Source organism: Mus pahari, chromosome 5, assembly GCF_900095145.1.
Source record: "Mus pahari chromosome 5, PAHARI_EIJ_v1.1, whole genome shotgun sequence".
Classification (NCBI taxonomy): domain Eukaryota; kingdom Metazoa; phylum Chordata; class Mammalia; order Rodentia; family Muridae; genus Mus; species Mus pahari.
Genome location: NC_034594.1, coordinates 101,955,938 through 101,971,418, shown reverse-complemented (window position 1 = coordinate 101,971,418; position 15,481 = coordinate 101,955,938). Strand labels below are relative to the sequence as shown.

General features: G+C 47.8%; 1 protein-coding gene across 6 annotated transcripts in view; it reads right to left on the bottom strand.

The window, feature by feature from the left end:
- Mgat5 (alpha-1,6-mannosylglycoprotein 6-beta-N-acetylglucosaminyltransferase) overlaps nucleotides 1-15,481 on the bottom strand; it is a 277,034-nt gene that overhangs the window by 8,887 nt on the left and 252,666 nt on the right. For all 6 annotated transcript variants that reach the window (XM_021197508.2, XM_029538621.1, XM_029538622.1 and 3 more), the window contains 3 exons: nucleotides 13,989-14,135; nucleotides 5,793-5,909; nucleotides 3,519-3,593 (listed from right to left, as the gene is read on the bottom strand). In XM_021197508.2, the coding sequence (XP_021053167.1) occupies nucleotides 3,519-3,593; nucleotides 5,793-5,909; nucleotides 13,989-14,135 (339 nt within the window). The remainder of the gene's footprint in view (nucleotides 1-3,518; nucleotides 3,594-5,792; nucleotides 5,910-13,988; nucleotides 14,136-15,481) is intronic.

Sequence of the window (15,481 nt, the reverse complement as noted above, 5' to 3'; positions counted from 1 at the left end):
GAGAGAGAGAGAGAGAGAGAGAGAGAGAGAGAGAGAGAGAGAGAGAGAGAGATTGAGTGTTAGGGGAGCAATCTTGAAAGAGATCTGGGATAAAAATGCAGCCCACAAGGGGGACTCTGGAAGCTGAGCCCCACTAATGAGAACGTGTGGCTCCTGGTGTGGGGATGGTCTCCCCCAAAGCCACAGACTTCTGCTCTGCTCTTGCAAGTCTATGAAGACACTGGGCAAACTGTAAAAATATAATGAATGCCCTAAGCGCTAGGATCTGGGGCCTCCAGCTACTAGGAGACCTGATCCGATCCAAAGGGACCTTGGATCCCATCATGCATCCATGGGACATTCGGCTCTGATAGAGTTTCTGAGATGAACCCAAAGTAACCCCATTATTGCTAATTTATGAGGAATTTGGAGGATGTCTTATTAGAAATGCCCAGAGATGATTCACTCGGTGAAGTATATGCCTTGTTAGCATATGGATCTGAATTTCATCGTCAGAACCCATCTGAAAGAATACATGCTTGTAACCCTAGCACTGGGGGAGCAAGCTATGGGGCACCTGCATCTGAGGTCCTGTCAGTGTGGCTTTACATCAAACCTGCAACCAATCACCATTATGTGCCCCATGACTATGTGCGTTGGTTCTCGCTCTGCAGTTACTCCTGACACATCTTGGGCCTTACCGTGTGGACTGAGATAGTATACAGCCCCCTTGCCCCATGCCAGCTAATATTGTCAACCTGGCAGGATCTAGACTCACCTAGAAGACAAAGCTCTGGGCATGTCTGTGAGCCAGTTTCTAGGCTAGGCAAATCAAAGTGAAAATGTCCACCCTAAATGTGAGCATCACTATCTCACGGGCTGGGGTCTTTATGAAGAAGAGAAGGTGGGCTGAGCTCCACCATTCACCTCGCTCTGCACCCTGACCGTTGAGGGACTGTAGCCAGATGCTCCGTGCTTCTGCTGCCGTGGCTACCCACTCTACCGTGACAAACCACACCCTTGCATGGTGAGCCGTAGACTCCCCTTCCTTCAGTGAGTTGCTCCTGTCAGCAGCACACCCTGCATCTGTGCAGGCTGATAGAAAAAGAGCAGCAGCAGATGCCTGCAGCTGTACACAGCACTAAACCACACACTGGCCTAGCCTTCCAGGGTGTGCAACCGTGCATAGCACCAAACCACACATGATGAGAATACAGTTTCTTCGTTTTGCAAAAAAGATTTCCTGGAACTGGACTGATATTTTGCACCGAGTACTCTGGGGACTGATACGGGAAACCAAACCCTTGGAAAGGGAACCCAAGGATGGGTTGGATGGTGTTCTGCATGTACACACTGGCAAGGACTGCACCAGAGTTATGACACTATTGTCCTTCCTGTGCCCTGTTTAGACTGAGGGAGGTAAAATGCTGAGCTCCCAATTGTGTAATTATATTATAGTATACCACAGGGGAGCCTGGTGTGTTAAGAGTGTTGACTAGACTAATCCTCCTAAGAACTATGTCAGGCCTTATTCTTAGTACTTTCTGGGTACTGGCTCATACAATGCTCCCAGGAGCACTGAGAAGGAAACCCCATCATCCTCATTTACTAAGAAACAGAGAGCAAAAATAAGAAACGTTCAAACTCATGGAACTGGGAGCTGGATCCCAGTGGCTGGGCTGTGGAGCTGACTCAAGTGTTTTCTGGGCAAGCTTGAGGACCTGAGTTCAAGGGAAAGGCTGGACTTGGTGCACAGCGCTTGTCATTCCAGCACTGGGTTATGGACACAGGGCAGGTCCCTGGGGCTCACTGGACATACGTAGCCTAGCCTACGTAGTGAGCTACAGCCCAGTGAGAAACCCAATCTCAAAGAAAAGGGCGATTGGCAGCTAAAGAACGATTCCTGGGTAGTCCCTTGTCTCCTATGTGTATGTGTGCACATACTGCTTGCACCTGTACACATAAATGTGCATCCACACTCACATGCACACTTACAAACACGTGAGTGTGCACTTGTACACACGTATGCAAGTCGACTCACTTATTTCTTGTTAACTGCCTCATTTTCCCCAACAGCTCAGTTGACCAGACGTGGTTACCCCAAAGCCCAGGCCCCAGTTTCCCTGAAGCCCCAGCTTCCTTTGACACACCTGTGGCTGGCAGCCTAGATTTACGTTTCTTCTGTACTGTTTCTATTTTCAGCTCTGCAGCTCTTATTCCCATTGTGCAGAGAGTCCTTCATCACCCTGAAATATTCCGTTTTTGCCCTATAAAGAGAACCCTGTATTTTCGGGCTGGTCAAGTTCAGCTTTCCCTACTCACAGGGGTTCTGCCTTTGTCTATTTCTGGGTCTGTGTTCCTTTTGAAGCCCAAGGAATTCAACCATCATAAAGGACCACGGTGACAGTTGTCCCCTTCACCTCTGACGTGACGGTTGTCCCCTTCACCTCTGAGGCACGCGCCTGGGTTTCACAGGAGGTTTCATCTGAAAGGGGGCCTGGTTTGAAAAGCACTCCAGAGTCCTAACGTGTTTAGAGAGCTGCACTTATTCCCTTAAAGAAACACTTTGAAAATGTGGATTTGATTCCTGCATTTGAGTGTGCGTGTGAGTATTCACGGGTGAATGGGTACATTAACATAAGGTGCAGTCCCCAGGCTCTGCCCACCTTGTTTTCTGAAATAGTCTCTCCCTGCCCTGGAGCTGACCAATGAGGCTAGGATGGTGGATCCCAGGGCTTTCCCTGCCCCTTGCGTGAGATGACCATGCCTGTGTATATGTCCATACCAGTGTGTATGTCCATGCCTAGCTTTTCAAATGTGTTTCTAAGAATCAAGCTGAGACTCCTACACTTGTGAGGCAGGCACTTCACTGACTGGGGCTATCTTTCCAGACCCTAATCTTTGCTTTTCTGGGGAGGGGTGGTGTGAAAAACGAAGGCAGGACTGAGAGCTACTGTCTGTCACCCTTCCTGGTCCTCAAGATGGTTGGGTCCGCTCAGGGTACGATCCAGTGCTCGGGAAGGAGACCATCTTGACCACTCATGTCAGCGTCCACATGACCTTTCACTGCCCCAGAGAGCACACTCCAAGGGAAGACTGGCTCCCTTGGCTGACCATGACAGTGCAACATTTAAAAATGTCAAGTTGTAATGGAGTCACAAGAAGTTTTCCAAAGCAGGCAACTAACCAGAGAAATGCACCAAGTGAGGGCTGGGAAACAGGAAGTGGGACACAGCAGACACACACACACACATACACACACACACACACACACACACACACACACACACACACACACACACACACGGGCGCATGCACACACGCACGCACACACGTGCNGAAATGCACCAAGTGAGGGCTGGGAAACAGGAAGTGAGACACAGCAGACACACACACACACACACACACACACACACACACACACACACACACACACACACACACACACACAGACGGGCGCATGCACACACGCACGCACACACGTGCGCACACATGCACACACATACACACACACACAGGCACGCTTTGGACGGCCTTACCTGTTTTTCAATGAAAGCGTTGATTCTCTGCAGCATGCCTTCACACGTGAACTCATATGGCATATACGGCTCAATCTGCAGAAACAACAGGACACTGTGAAAGGGGACATGGGACACGAGGTACTTAGTAGTTCTCACACAGATGCATTTAAACTACAGACCTGGAGTTGGACAGACCGGGCTCAGGCCCCATTGTGCTCCTCTCTAGACCCTGAACAAACTCCCTTCCCCAATGTCTCAGGTACCTGATGTGTAAACGAATTGCAAGAAGAAGCTGTGTTAAGTTGCTCTCTGTTAAGCTGTGGCGAAGGTACATGGGAAACTGCTTGGATAGTGTCAAGTACATAGTAGGGCTTCAAAAGGGTGGACATTACCACTTGCTAGCAGGTGGACCATGTAGGATAAAGCCTATGGCTGGGATCACCAATACCCCAGGGCCCAGCAGAGCGCAGGGATTTAGCAAATATCAGATGAATGAAGACATGGTAGCTGCTCTGAGGGACACATAGAGAGAGAAAGGGCTGGTCTGCAGTAGTGGATGAGGTAGGAATGTATCCAAAGAATTCATGCCACAAACCAAAGGGATAAAGTGCCAAGACCATGGAGCTCAGCTAGAGGCCTTGGGAGGGCTGAACTTCTTTTACTCTGAGAAAATGTCTTATATAGTCTAAGCTGGTAGTCTTGCTATATAGGTGAGGGTGATCTTGAACTTCTGATCCTCCCCTCTCCACCTCCTGGATGCTAGAATCAAACATGTGGTACTATATCTGGCTTATTTGGTACTTGGGGATGGAACCTAGGACTTGTGCATGCTAGACAAGTATTCTTCCAGGTGCGGATCAGTCTTAGTCCAGAGAGGGAGTTATGATATGAAAGTATGAGGAAACCGGAGCTCAGGATTGGGAGCTGGAGAGACAAGGTACAGTGGGTTTATGGCTTCGCGAAAGCCTTGCGATTTCTATACAGGAGCTTACACTATCATGGGAGGGGGACAGGAAACCCCAGAAGGTCATGGGATGAAGGAAGCATTCTGATGACCACTGAGGAATCGGAGGGAAGGGCAGGAAAGATGGCATTGGGCTCTGCTACATGGCATCATCTGGCATTCTGACGCCTGTGTCCTCTGCATTACATAACAGGAAGTGGAGCTCACATGTCAGAGGAAGTCACCAGCAGTCCATCTATATGCAGCCCACGGCATTGTTGGTGATGGGACAAAGGACTACGTTAGTAGTTTCTTCTTGAGCCTGTGCTTACGGATCTCCTCACAGCTCACTTACACCAACAGGAAATAACCAAAGTGCAAAGTGCTTGAGAGGAGAAGTCAGGGAGGAGGCTGTGCCTCAGAGTTTCCACAGCAGTCCTGGGCAAACTAAACTCCCACAGGATGGCAGGCTCCCCACAGAGGCAGGCGTTTGGGGAGCAGCACAATCTATGGTGGGCGCAGACATCCTCTGTCTACCCAGAATGACTTAGAGGGTGCCCTGTATACAAAAGGCACTTAAGCAAAGCTTTTAAAACCGATCAGATAAGTCTAGAATGGTTACTTTAACAAGATTCTACCTCATGTTTAGGTAGAAAAAGAAACCATACTCTGTAGAAAACTGTGAGACTGGGGTAATGACCAATTCCAGATCTGTGGCCCCAAGCGTCCTGTGGGATGGGACATGTCATGTCTGCAATCCTGCTGCTGGAGGTGGAGACAGGGGGATCCCTAGAGCTCCCTGGCCAGCCTGGTAGGCCAAATCAATGTGCTTTAGACTTAGTGAAAAATACAAGTGTCAAGAAAAATACAGTGGAGAGCAATAGAGAACCCACACACATGGGAATGCATGTGTAACACACCCATGTTCACAGAAACATGTAAATGCACACACACACACACACACACATCCACACACCCACAACTCCCCCCCCCTGCTTTATAACCTTTACCCTTTTGGATTAGGTAGGATAAGCTACCAATTTTCTACAGATCTCTCCAAGGACAGGATTGGATCACGTGAGCATGTATGAGTCTAGCCGCTCTCTTCATGCCTGGGACCCATGAGCTGAGAAGGTCTGTCAGCAGGGTCTGAGACCCAAGCCCACATCTGCCACCAGCTGTTTTGTATCTCCCAGAGCCTCCTCAAAATCCTCAGGCCAGATGCTATGGCTTGGCTATGGTCTGCTCTGTTTACTGACAGCAATGTCCCACATGTGTTCCAGGGCACAGGTCAAACACAGGCAGGCAGGCAGAAAAACAAACAAACAAACAAACAAACAAACAACAACCTTCTGGTTTAAGATGGCTTTTACTGCGTCTTCTACTTCTTCTCGGTTATTGAGATCCACAGTCCAGACGTGTGGCCGGCCGATGAAGACTTCTGCGTAAGGATGCTGGGATGTCAGCTGCAAGACAGAAGACATGCTGAATCTTAGTTTCATAGATGCACGGCTGCTCAGATAAAGGTGTGGGCTAGACAAGGCATTCCATCTTTACACGTCAAGTCAAGTTGAACTTAAACAGGAGATGAAGTGTTCTTGTCCTCCCTGTAGCAAACAAAACCTTCTAACAGGCAGATAGAAATAAAAATAGAGTGATGTTTTGAACTTTTGAAGCCCATCTGGAAATAGAACAGTGTCATAACAAAGAGCTCGGACAGCTGTTCCTAGGTGAACTCAGGGCCTCTGTACAGGAAGGCGGCGCTCTATCACTGAGCAGGGCCTGTGGCCTTCCATGGTGGTCAGTATGGATTGTCAGGATCTAACCTCTGGGCACGTCTGAGAGAGTTTCTAGATTTTGTTAGTTGTGGAGGGAAGCCCCACCCCAATGTGGACAGTACCATCCTTTGGGCCAACGTAGTAGACTATATAAAAAAAGAAGGAGCAAGAGGACAGCAGCATCCACCTCTCTCTGCTTCCTGATGTGGTTGCCAAGGGACCAGCTGCCTTAGGCTCCTGCTGCCTGCCCTTCCAGGACAGACTTGTACCCCTGAAATTTGAGCCAAACTAACGCCTCCCTCTTTGAGTTCCTTGTGTTGGTTACTGTGTCACAGCAGTGAGAAACTAGTTAGTATAACCTTACAGTATCTTGGGGACTTAAGTTTCAGCCAAAAATCACCTCCATAAATGCAGTATCTATTCTCCTGGCTAGGATAGACAGGTACAGAAAAATCACAATAAAGATCAAAGCTGTGAACCAGGCATGGTGGTACATGCCTGTGATTTCTTTACTTGGCAGGCACACGTAGGAAATCACAAATTCCAGGCCAGCCTGGAACTACACCATTAAAATTGTTTTTTGTTGTTGTTGTTTGTTTGTTTTTTTAATAGCTGGAAAATTACCCAGGCATAGCAATAGTGATTATGGGAGTGATGGTGAGGGAATTTATATCATCAGAAGAAACTTTCAAATGGCTTCAGAAATAATCATAACAATACCAGAACATGAAATTTATTGATTTTTAAAAGTTATGTGTATGTATGTACCTATATATGTATATGTCCAGGTGTAGGCAGTTGCCTACAGAAACCAGAAAAGACCCCTTGGAGCTGCGGTTACAGGTAGTTGGTTATGGACTGCCTGCCATGGTACTGGGAACCAAATGTTAGTCCTTGAGAAGAGCAGAAGGCGTTCTTAACCACTGAGCCACCTCTCCAGCCATAGAACATAAGACTTATAAGGACAACTTAGAATCAGAAAAGCAAAGAGTAAGTCTCCCTCCTTCTGAGATGACTCTGCAGGGAAGGGCACTTGTCAGGACTGATGACCCAGGTTTAATCCCCACATGCTAGAAGGAGAGGACCGACTCCCAGGCTCCAGTGTACTGTGGCACATGCACACTCCCTCCCCAAGAGTAAATGTGAAAAGAAGTCTGGCCAAGGAGGCTGAAGGAGGCTGAGGAGGCTGAGGAGGTAACTCTACCACACAGTGCCTGACCCATAGACACAGAGGCCTGGGGTCCATTCCAGAACTGTATAAAACCAGGATGCTGGTGTGTGCCTATAATCCCAGCACTTGGGCGGTAAGGGCAGGGAATCAGGGAAGATGTAGATAAGTCATCCTTATCTACAGTGTGTTTGAAGCCCGTCTGGACTATATACGGCCTTGCATTTTTTTTTTTTTAAAAAAAGTTAAGCCAAAGCAAGCAGGCATGTCTCTTGGCTACTCCGGGCTTGTTGGAAGTCCACGCCTGCACTTTCTTCTCACAGCGAGGCAGGAGTGGACACAGAACCTGTCCTGTATCTGCAGAGACATTTTAGATGAGGACCAAGGACACACAGTGATACCATCAGGCCAGGTGTGTACACGGAAGACTTGTCATTTCCCAAGGAACTTTGATTGATTGATTGATTGATTGATTGATACTGATTTTGAACATAGGGCCCTGACTATATCAAGCATGGTCTTTACCATCTACTCCATCACCATCCCAGAGAGCCTTTAAATGCCTTGCTGAGATTTTATGTGAACTCATGGAATGGAATTCTCTGAGACCATTTGAGAGTGCCCACTGAGCTGTCCAAGAGTATAATTAGCGTACACCATACAGATCAGGAAATATCTTCTTAAAAAGGATAATATCTAATGTACTCCAGGCTGCCCTGCCAACTCATTTCATAGGTGAGCCTGACCTCGAACTTCTGATGTTCCTACCTCCACCTCCAGAGAGCAGAGAGGACACGGTTACACAGGGCCGGGGCTGGAACCCAGTGCCTCTTGTATGCTGGGTGGACACTTCCTGGGCCTTCTCCTGGTTTATTGGAGACTGTATCCACAAACATTTCAGAAAAATGTCACGGCATCATCAGTGTCAGTCTGGGTATGATGCTCCAGGAGAACATGCCTCCATGGGCAGATGTCATGTTGGTGATAGCTGTGTACCCGTGTGCGATCTGTACACAGATTATACTCGGCTCCCTTTTCATAGTGCCAGGCATAAGAAAACAAGCTGACAGTGTGCAGCTGAATGCTTTATTTCTCTTAAATATAAACATTCACTTGTAAGGGAGAAACAGACATCCCATCGTCTACTAGAATTCTTGGCACATAATACTAAGTGAAATACCCATTATTTTCCTAGAAATCATTTTTGTATTTTTTTATATATTAGAAATTAAAAAAAATGATCTGCACAGGCAAGTTGTGCTACTTGCAGATTTCATTTCCGGAGAGAAAAATATGTTCTACTTATCTTTTATTTATGAATGCATTAGATCACCTACTCACTCTTTTACTGTACATATCTGCGTCTGTGTGGGCAATGTGTGTGCAGGTGTATGCTCCTGGGCGTGTGTTGTGGCCAGCAGAAGATGCTGGGTGTCTGACTGTGGCACTCCTCATGTTATTCACACGAGGCAGCAGTCTCTCATTGAACCTGAGCTCACTGTTTTTAGCTGGCTTGCCAGGCCAGGGAGCCCCAGTGATCTTTGCTTCCCCACCACCCCTGCTGTTACAGCACCGAAGGCAATGCACAGCTTGGAGGCTTGTTCATGAACGCTCAGGTGACTGCAAATGCTCCTACCCACTGACCGCCTCTGCAGCCGGCCATGCATTCTAACATAGTCACTGGAGAGGCTGCTGCTACTAGTGCGGTGACTTCTGCTTTGGAGGCCAGCCTTTTCCCTTTTATTCCTTTACCCTTCAACTTCCATAAGTACGGAGACACTCGGAGAACTCCAAAGCTGATTGGCACCAGCCATCTCTCCCCTCTGCCTTACGCCCACTCAGTTTGGGGCAGGAGGCTAGGACCTGTACCAGCTGCTGGGAAAGCCTGCAGGAAATTACAAAGCCTTGCAGTCCTGAGGATGCAGCCTTTCTTGGTTTACTACGAATGTTCCCTCTCCTGTCAGAGCCCTCTTTTTTTCTCTGACTCCAGGGTCAGTGCTAGAGACTTTGCAGGACCACAGAGCTGGGGAAACCTTTATTTATTAATTAAAAAAAAAAAAATCTCTGTATAAAAAATTTTGATTCAATACCAATCAGGCATTGGGCTAATCAATCATTAACACATATATTATTTATCAGACTTCATATATATCGTAAGGATTCCAAGGACCTTGGGTTCTACAGAACAGAGACTAACAAAGCCAAGCTCAGGTCTAGCAACTGAATAGCTTTCTGTGGAGGCCGCGTTTGCTTTGTTATTTTGTGTAAGTGTGTGCTTTTTTTTTTTTTTTGATAGGGTCTCTCACTGACCGTATGCATCCATAAATGAACCTGGGCTGCTTGGCCAGGGTCTCAGGCACTTGTCTCTGCCTCTCCAGCACTGGGATTATGCATGCTCACCAGCACGCCCAGCGTTTTCCCTGGGTTCTAACTCAAGCCCCCCAAGCCTTTTCTATCATCTGAGCTGTCTTCCAAGTTTCAATTCAGTATCTTTGAGCAAAAGAGAAGGCACCTTAGAGAACACCACCAAATTCTTAAGAAAACACCCCAACCAAACCTTAAAACTACTCTTAAAATTTACACACACACATGCACACACCACACCCACACCACACACATACACACCACACCCACCCCCCACAGCCCCCCCCAGACACAGACACAGACACACACACAGACACACACACACCCCACCCCACCCCCACATACACATATCCCAGGGCTACATTTATACCATTAGACCTTTTCAAAACATGACTGTCATATCATTCCTGCTTTCTGGCCCAGAGAACAAGCTAATTAGTCCACCTAGTGCTAAGATTTCAAGTGCCACCCACCAATATCACCATCTAGTCATTTACACAGTAGGCTAGGCTCCTTCCCCCCACCTCTTTTAAGGCCCCTGATTATTTACAAGGCTGCTCTAAGCACTTAGCAAACACATAACGCTAAGCCATCACTGCTTTATTCGTTTGCATTTGCTGAGGGTTACTTAACTTTTATGAGTGAGGCGTTTTTCATTCATTAGCCCTCTCAGAACTCTGTGTTCCTCCTGGTTAATTTACTGAGGACCATCTGATCTCAGCCCCTTGGGTGTTTATCTGTCAGTAGATTTACAGGGGATACTCCGGACATGTAGCGTCACCGGAAATATGAGAGGCAACCTCCAAACTGCTATAGAACCTCCAAGGAGACTCTGTGCTCCCTTTATAGGAACCTATTAATAAGCTTCCCCAGTATAAAGATAAAAATCTAACTCATATTAAAGTATAATGAAGCAACTCCACTCCTCAAGGTATTCTGGGTCTTTCTTCTCTGCCCTGAGTAGCCAATGTGCTTTGAACATGTGGTTTGATGCAAAAACACAAAGCTAAACTAGCTCTTTGGAATCTTAGTTTTCTCCTTTCCTTCAAGTTAAGGCCAAGAGAAATGAAGACAACTGAACTTGATCAATGTCTGTGTATGAAGGGTAGTGTTATACTATAACAGAAAGCATCGAATGGATTCAAAGACTGTACAGTAGTACTATGTGCCCTTGGGTTATAACTTACCTAATTGTTGAGGTAAGCGAGATCATTTCTGTGTGTTTATGTTTGTGTGTGTGTGTGAGAGGGAAGGATGAGGGGGTGGGGAGAGCAAGCACTAGCTTTCTTGCTTGCTCTCTGCCTTCTTCTGCCTCCTCATGCTGGTGGCATATGCCATTGTGCTGATGTGTTAAAACTATCTATCTGTTTGTTAGTTTAATGTGTATGTGTGAGTGCCTGCATGTGTGTGTACTGAGTAGATACATGCTTGGTACCCAGAGAGGCAAGGGAGGGCATGGATTCCCCTGGAACTGGAGTTACAGGTGTTTATGGGCCACTGGGTGTGGGTGCTGGGACCGAACCCCAGTCCTTAACCCCTGAGCATCTCCCCAGCTCCCTCCAGACCAGAAAGTCTCACCCTTCCTGATGCTGGGACCCTTCAATACAGCTCCCCATGCTGGGGTGACTCCCCATTCTCCATAACAGTATTTCTTTACTACTTCATCTTCATAACTCTGACTGTGCTACTGTTACGAATTATAATGTAAATATCTGATATGTGACCCCTGTGGGGTCAAGAAGCACAGGTTAAGAACCGATACTCTAGTGGTTTCAGACTTAGAAATCTGTAGACTTGTAGGCAGCTCTTTTCCAATTAAAAACATCTTTGTTTAAGGGGATATGGAGGCCTTTGAGAGCTGTGAAGGCAGGGCATGTGGGCTTCTTTGCTATAGATCAAGGTCACCACTCCCCCTCAAAGTGTTAGATGTTACTCTTCAGTATGAGGCAAATTAACCTTGGGTCTCCCTTGTTCAAGTACACTAGAACTTCCCGCTTCTCCTTTCTCTTTAAAGCCCATCCCAAGCCCTTTCAGTTAGGCGCCCTTTGCACGACTCCCCTTTCACCCACTTAGCGTTCATGTTGGTCTCATGCATTTCAGGCTGGCTTTGAACTTGCTATATAGCCAGTGATGACTTTGAAGTTCTTACTCTCCTGCCTCCACCTCTAAAATGCAGGAATTCCAGCTGTGAGCACCACACCCATCTTAGGTACTCTGGAGATTGAATGCTAGACAAGAATGCTAGACAAGCCCCAAGGGGGCTCCATCTCCATCCAGCCCTGCTCAGCTGTCATTGACCTTGATGGTGCAGTTGCTCTCTCATGCTTCCAGAACAGATATGGAGCTACTAGAAAATGGGAAACACTCTGCTACACTCCCTGACCCCTCAGTACAGCAGCTAGTACCACAGGCTGTGTGTGGATGGGCTCAGCTTCTGTCCACTCCCTCTGGGGTCTCAGGCTCCTGTGGGATCAGATCACTGAGGGAGTCATCTGGATGAGGTCACATGTGCAGCCATTGATGGGAGTCTCCACTCTCTTTCACTTGTGGGCTCATTTAAGGGCTGACAGAACCACCCCATGTGGGTGCATCCCATGTGGGTACTTCAGGGTCTCTTCTGCCCTCCCCACCTTCAGCCAGTCACATGGCTAGATGACAGCAACTATGGAAGACAATGCACATGCCTTCAATACTGCCTGACCTGGGCACTGTCATGGGACACCATTCCCTGGGCATGAGGTGGTAGAATGTGTTCAAGAGTGTCCCCTAGTGCATGTGTGCATGTAGGTGTATCTATGCATGTGTATGTGTATATTCCTGCATATGGAGGCCAGAGTTCAACTTCAGATTACTTCTCAAGGGGCCATTCCTCTTGTTCTTTGAAACAGGGTCTCCTCCTAGCCTGGAACAGCCAAGAGAGCTAGGTTGGCTGGCCAGCAAGCCCCAGGATCCCCTATCTCCTTCCCTCCAGGTCTAGGGTTACAAGGGAGTGCTCTCATGCCTAGATTTTATTTTATTTTAGGTGTTCTAGGGACTGAACTCAGATCCTCCTGCTTGTGTGAAAGCACGTAAGCGACTGAAGCCATTTTCACAGCTTCAACTTTTAAATCTTTTATGCACCAAGAGAGTCACTAACATATAGAGGGAGAGAAAATATTTGCAAATTATGTCTGCTAGAAGGTTAGTACCCTAAATACCTAAGGAGTGTCTATCACTCCATAGCAAAACACCCTGAACAAACCCCATTTAAAAACAGGCAAAGGATCTGGGTAGATACTTCATCAAGACTGCGACAGATCAAATGTGGGGGGATAGAGGGAAGAGTTACATTTGATTACTATTTGGGGTACAAGGTCAGAAAAGTAACCCAGAGGGGAAAGAAAGCAACAGAATTGAAAAATGAATGTTCTAGAGAAGGTGCTGCTGTGTCACACTAGGATTTTCCAACACTGTGACTCCCCAGCCAGAGGCCCTGAGGGATCCTGCTTTAATGTCCCATGCGTGAGCGGTCAAGAGAGTCGCTAAGTGCCTAGACATAACAAGGAAGCCAATCTCATGGTTTCTTGCACACACCTGTGTCTGCTCAGACACAGAATCCTCCCCGCCTTCGCCACACTCATCGCCCACACTGAGCTGTAAATGACTTCTGCTTATCGCCCCAAATGAATCCCAGCACTGCTCCATGGTGACTCATCACCCACTGTGGGCTTCAAAAGCATCTGCAAAGGCAAGCAGAACAAGGCTCCTGTGACAGGCGCTGGCAGTGAGGGGACAGCCTGTCAGCATGGCGGGCTGAGGGTGGGCTAAGGACTGAGGCACAGCTCTCATCATGTATGATGTCTTGTCCCTAGGGCTGATGTTCTCTCTCTCTCTCTCTCTCTCTCTCTCTCTCTCTCTCTCTCTCTGTGTGTGTGTGTATGTGTGTGTATGCGCGCATGTGTGCGTGTACTCCTACAGAGAGAGACCAGGTCAACCTTGGGTGTTGTTCAGGCACATCTAATTGTGTTTTTGAGACAATGTCTCTCATCAGTTTGGAACTCGCAAAGAAAAGTAGACTGGCCGGCTAGTGACTCCCAGGGACCCACCTGTCTGTGCCTCCTCAGTTCTGGACTTTTAAGAGCATGCCTCCACACGCATGTCTGTACATACGTGCATACCTTCGTGTGTGCATGCATGCACACACATGAGGACCATATATGTACACACAAACCCAAAAGCATAAAAGAGATACTCACCTCTCTCAGTGTTGGCTTGCCAATGAAGAAGTCTGTGTTTTTGCTGCTTTTGGGAGGGCTGAACTTGGGGTTCAGGAAAGCGCATCCATTCGCGATGGCCTCCAGGGGAGCTGGACCTTCATAAGGGAATCCAAGCCCAACGAAGAGCTGTAAGACAGGAAAAGACATCACATGAAGATACCAGTCAGGACTGCCTATCAGCTCCTGTGGTCTGCTTCTGTGGCCGCCTCTGATGTTCTGCAGGGGTCTTAGATCTCCTGGTGGGTGACTTGCGACAAAGTGAAGGGGTGTACACCAGGATATGCAGAATAACAGGTGCAAGGGCCTGCAGAGGAACTTGCCCTGTTCCCATCTCCTTTTCTGATGTGAAAAAAAAAAAAAAAAAAAGTCAGGGACTGAGGGGCAGGGAGGGCAAGAGTGTAAAGCAAAACCAACAATAAAACCCAGTACCCAACAATCCTCTTTCTGTCACTCAGCAGGCAACATAACTAGAAAAACACTTGCTTAACTAAACAGAAGGTTTCTTCACTCAAGCAGGGAACAACGGGCTCTTTCAGGGACTCTGGGGGCCAGGGACAGAAAGGTCACTTGGTGGTTTGATTACAGTTCAAATGAAACTGCTTTGGACCTTGGGAGGTCAGTAAACATGGGTTTTATGATAGTGTTCTCACTGGGGACACCACTAGCTGGCTGGTTTTGTTTTTTCCTCTGTGGGAGCAGAGGTTTCAAACTGCAATTTCCCAGCTTCCCTCCCCAGCTAGCAAAACCTCAAGGTTCCCTAGATGGACTGTAGATGGCAGCAGAAACAAGGTAAAGGTCCTTAGAAAGCCCACAGCAGCCTGAAGCTGCTGGGACAAAGGGATGCTCTGGCAAGGGTTGGTAGGGTGCACAAAATGCAAGTCTCTGTGTACACCAGGTGCGGGGAACAGTGTGCTGTGAGTGGCAGTCGCCAGGCAGGGTCCAATCCTGGCTCTCTCTGCCCACACGCAGAAGCCAAGTCTTAAACGGAACACACCAAGTGACTAGGAGACATGGGTGTCTCATGCCTGGTGGGTGTGGGGTAGGGTGGCAGATGCTGCGGTTCCTTGTGCCCTTATGTCCAGAAATACCCAGGCCATTTCCACCAAGAAATGTAACCATTCAGGCTGGAATGAAGATATTTTAGAGATAAAAGAGACATTAGTGCCTCTCCCTTTGGCGACCAGACATAGAAACCAAGAACCCCATGGAACTGGGATTTCTCCTGAGTCTTACCCTGGCAGGGTTGGTGGTGGTGGTGGGAACACAACACATGAGACAATTTGTCTCCCAGGAAGAGATTTCACAGAGTTCTGACAGCTTGTCAGGAGAGACTTGAGCTGAGAGCTGGATGGGTCAGGGATGAGCCTGCCCAACCTTTGACCAGGACCGCTTGTCCTCGCTTAAACCCAAGCACCGTGTCAGAGCTCCAAAGACCTGGAGGACCTGGGAGGTGCTAGAGCACTGTCTTTGTT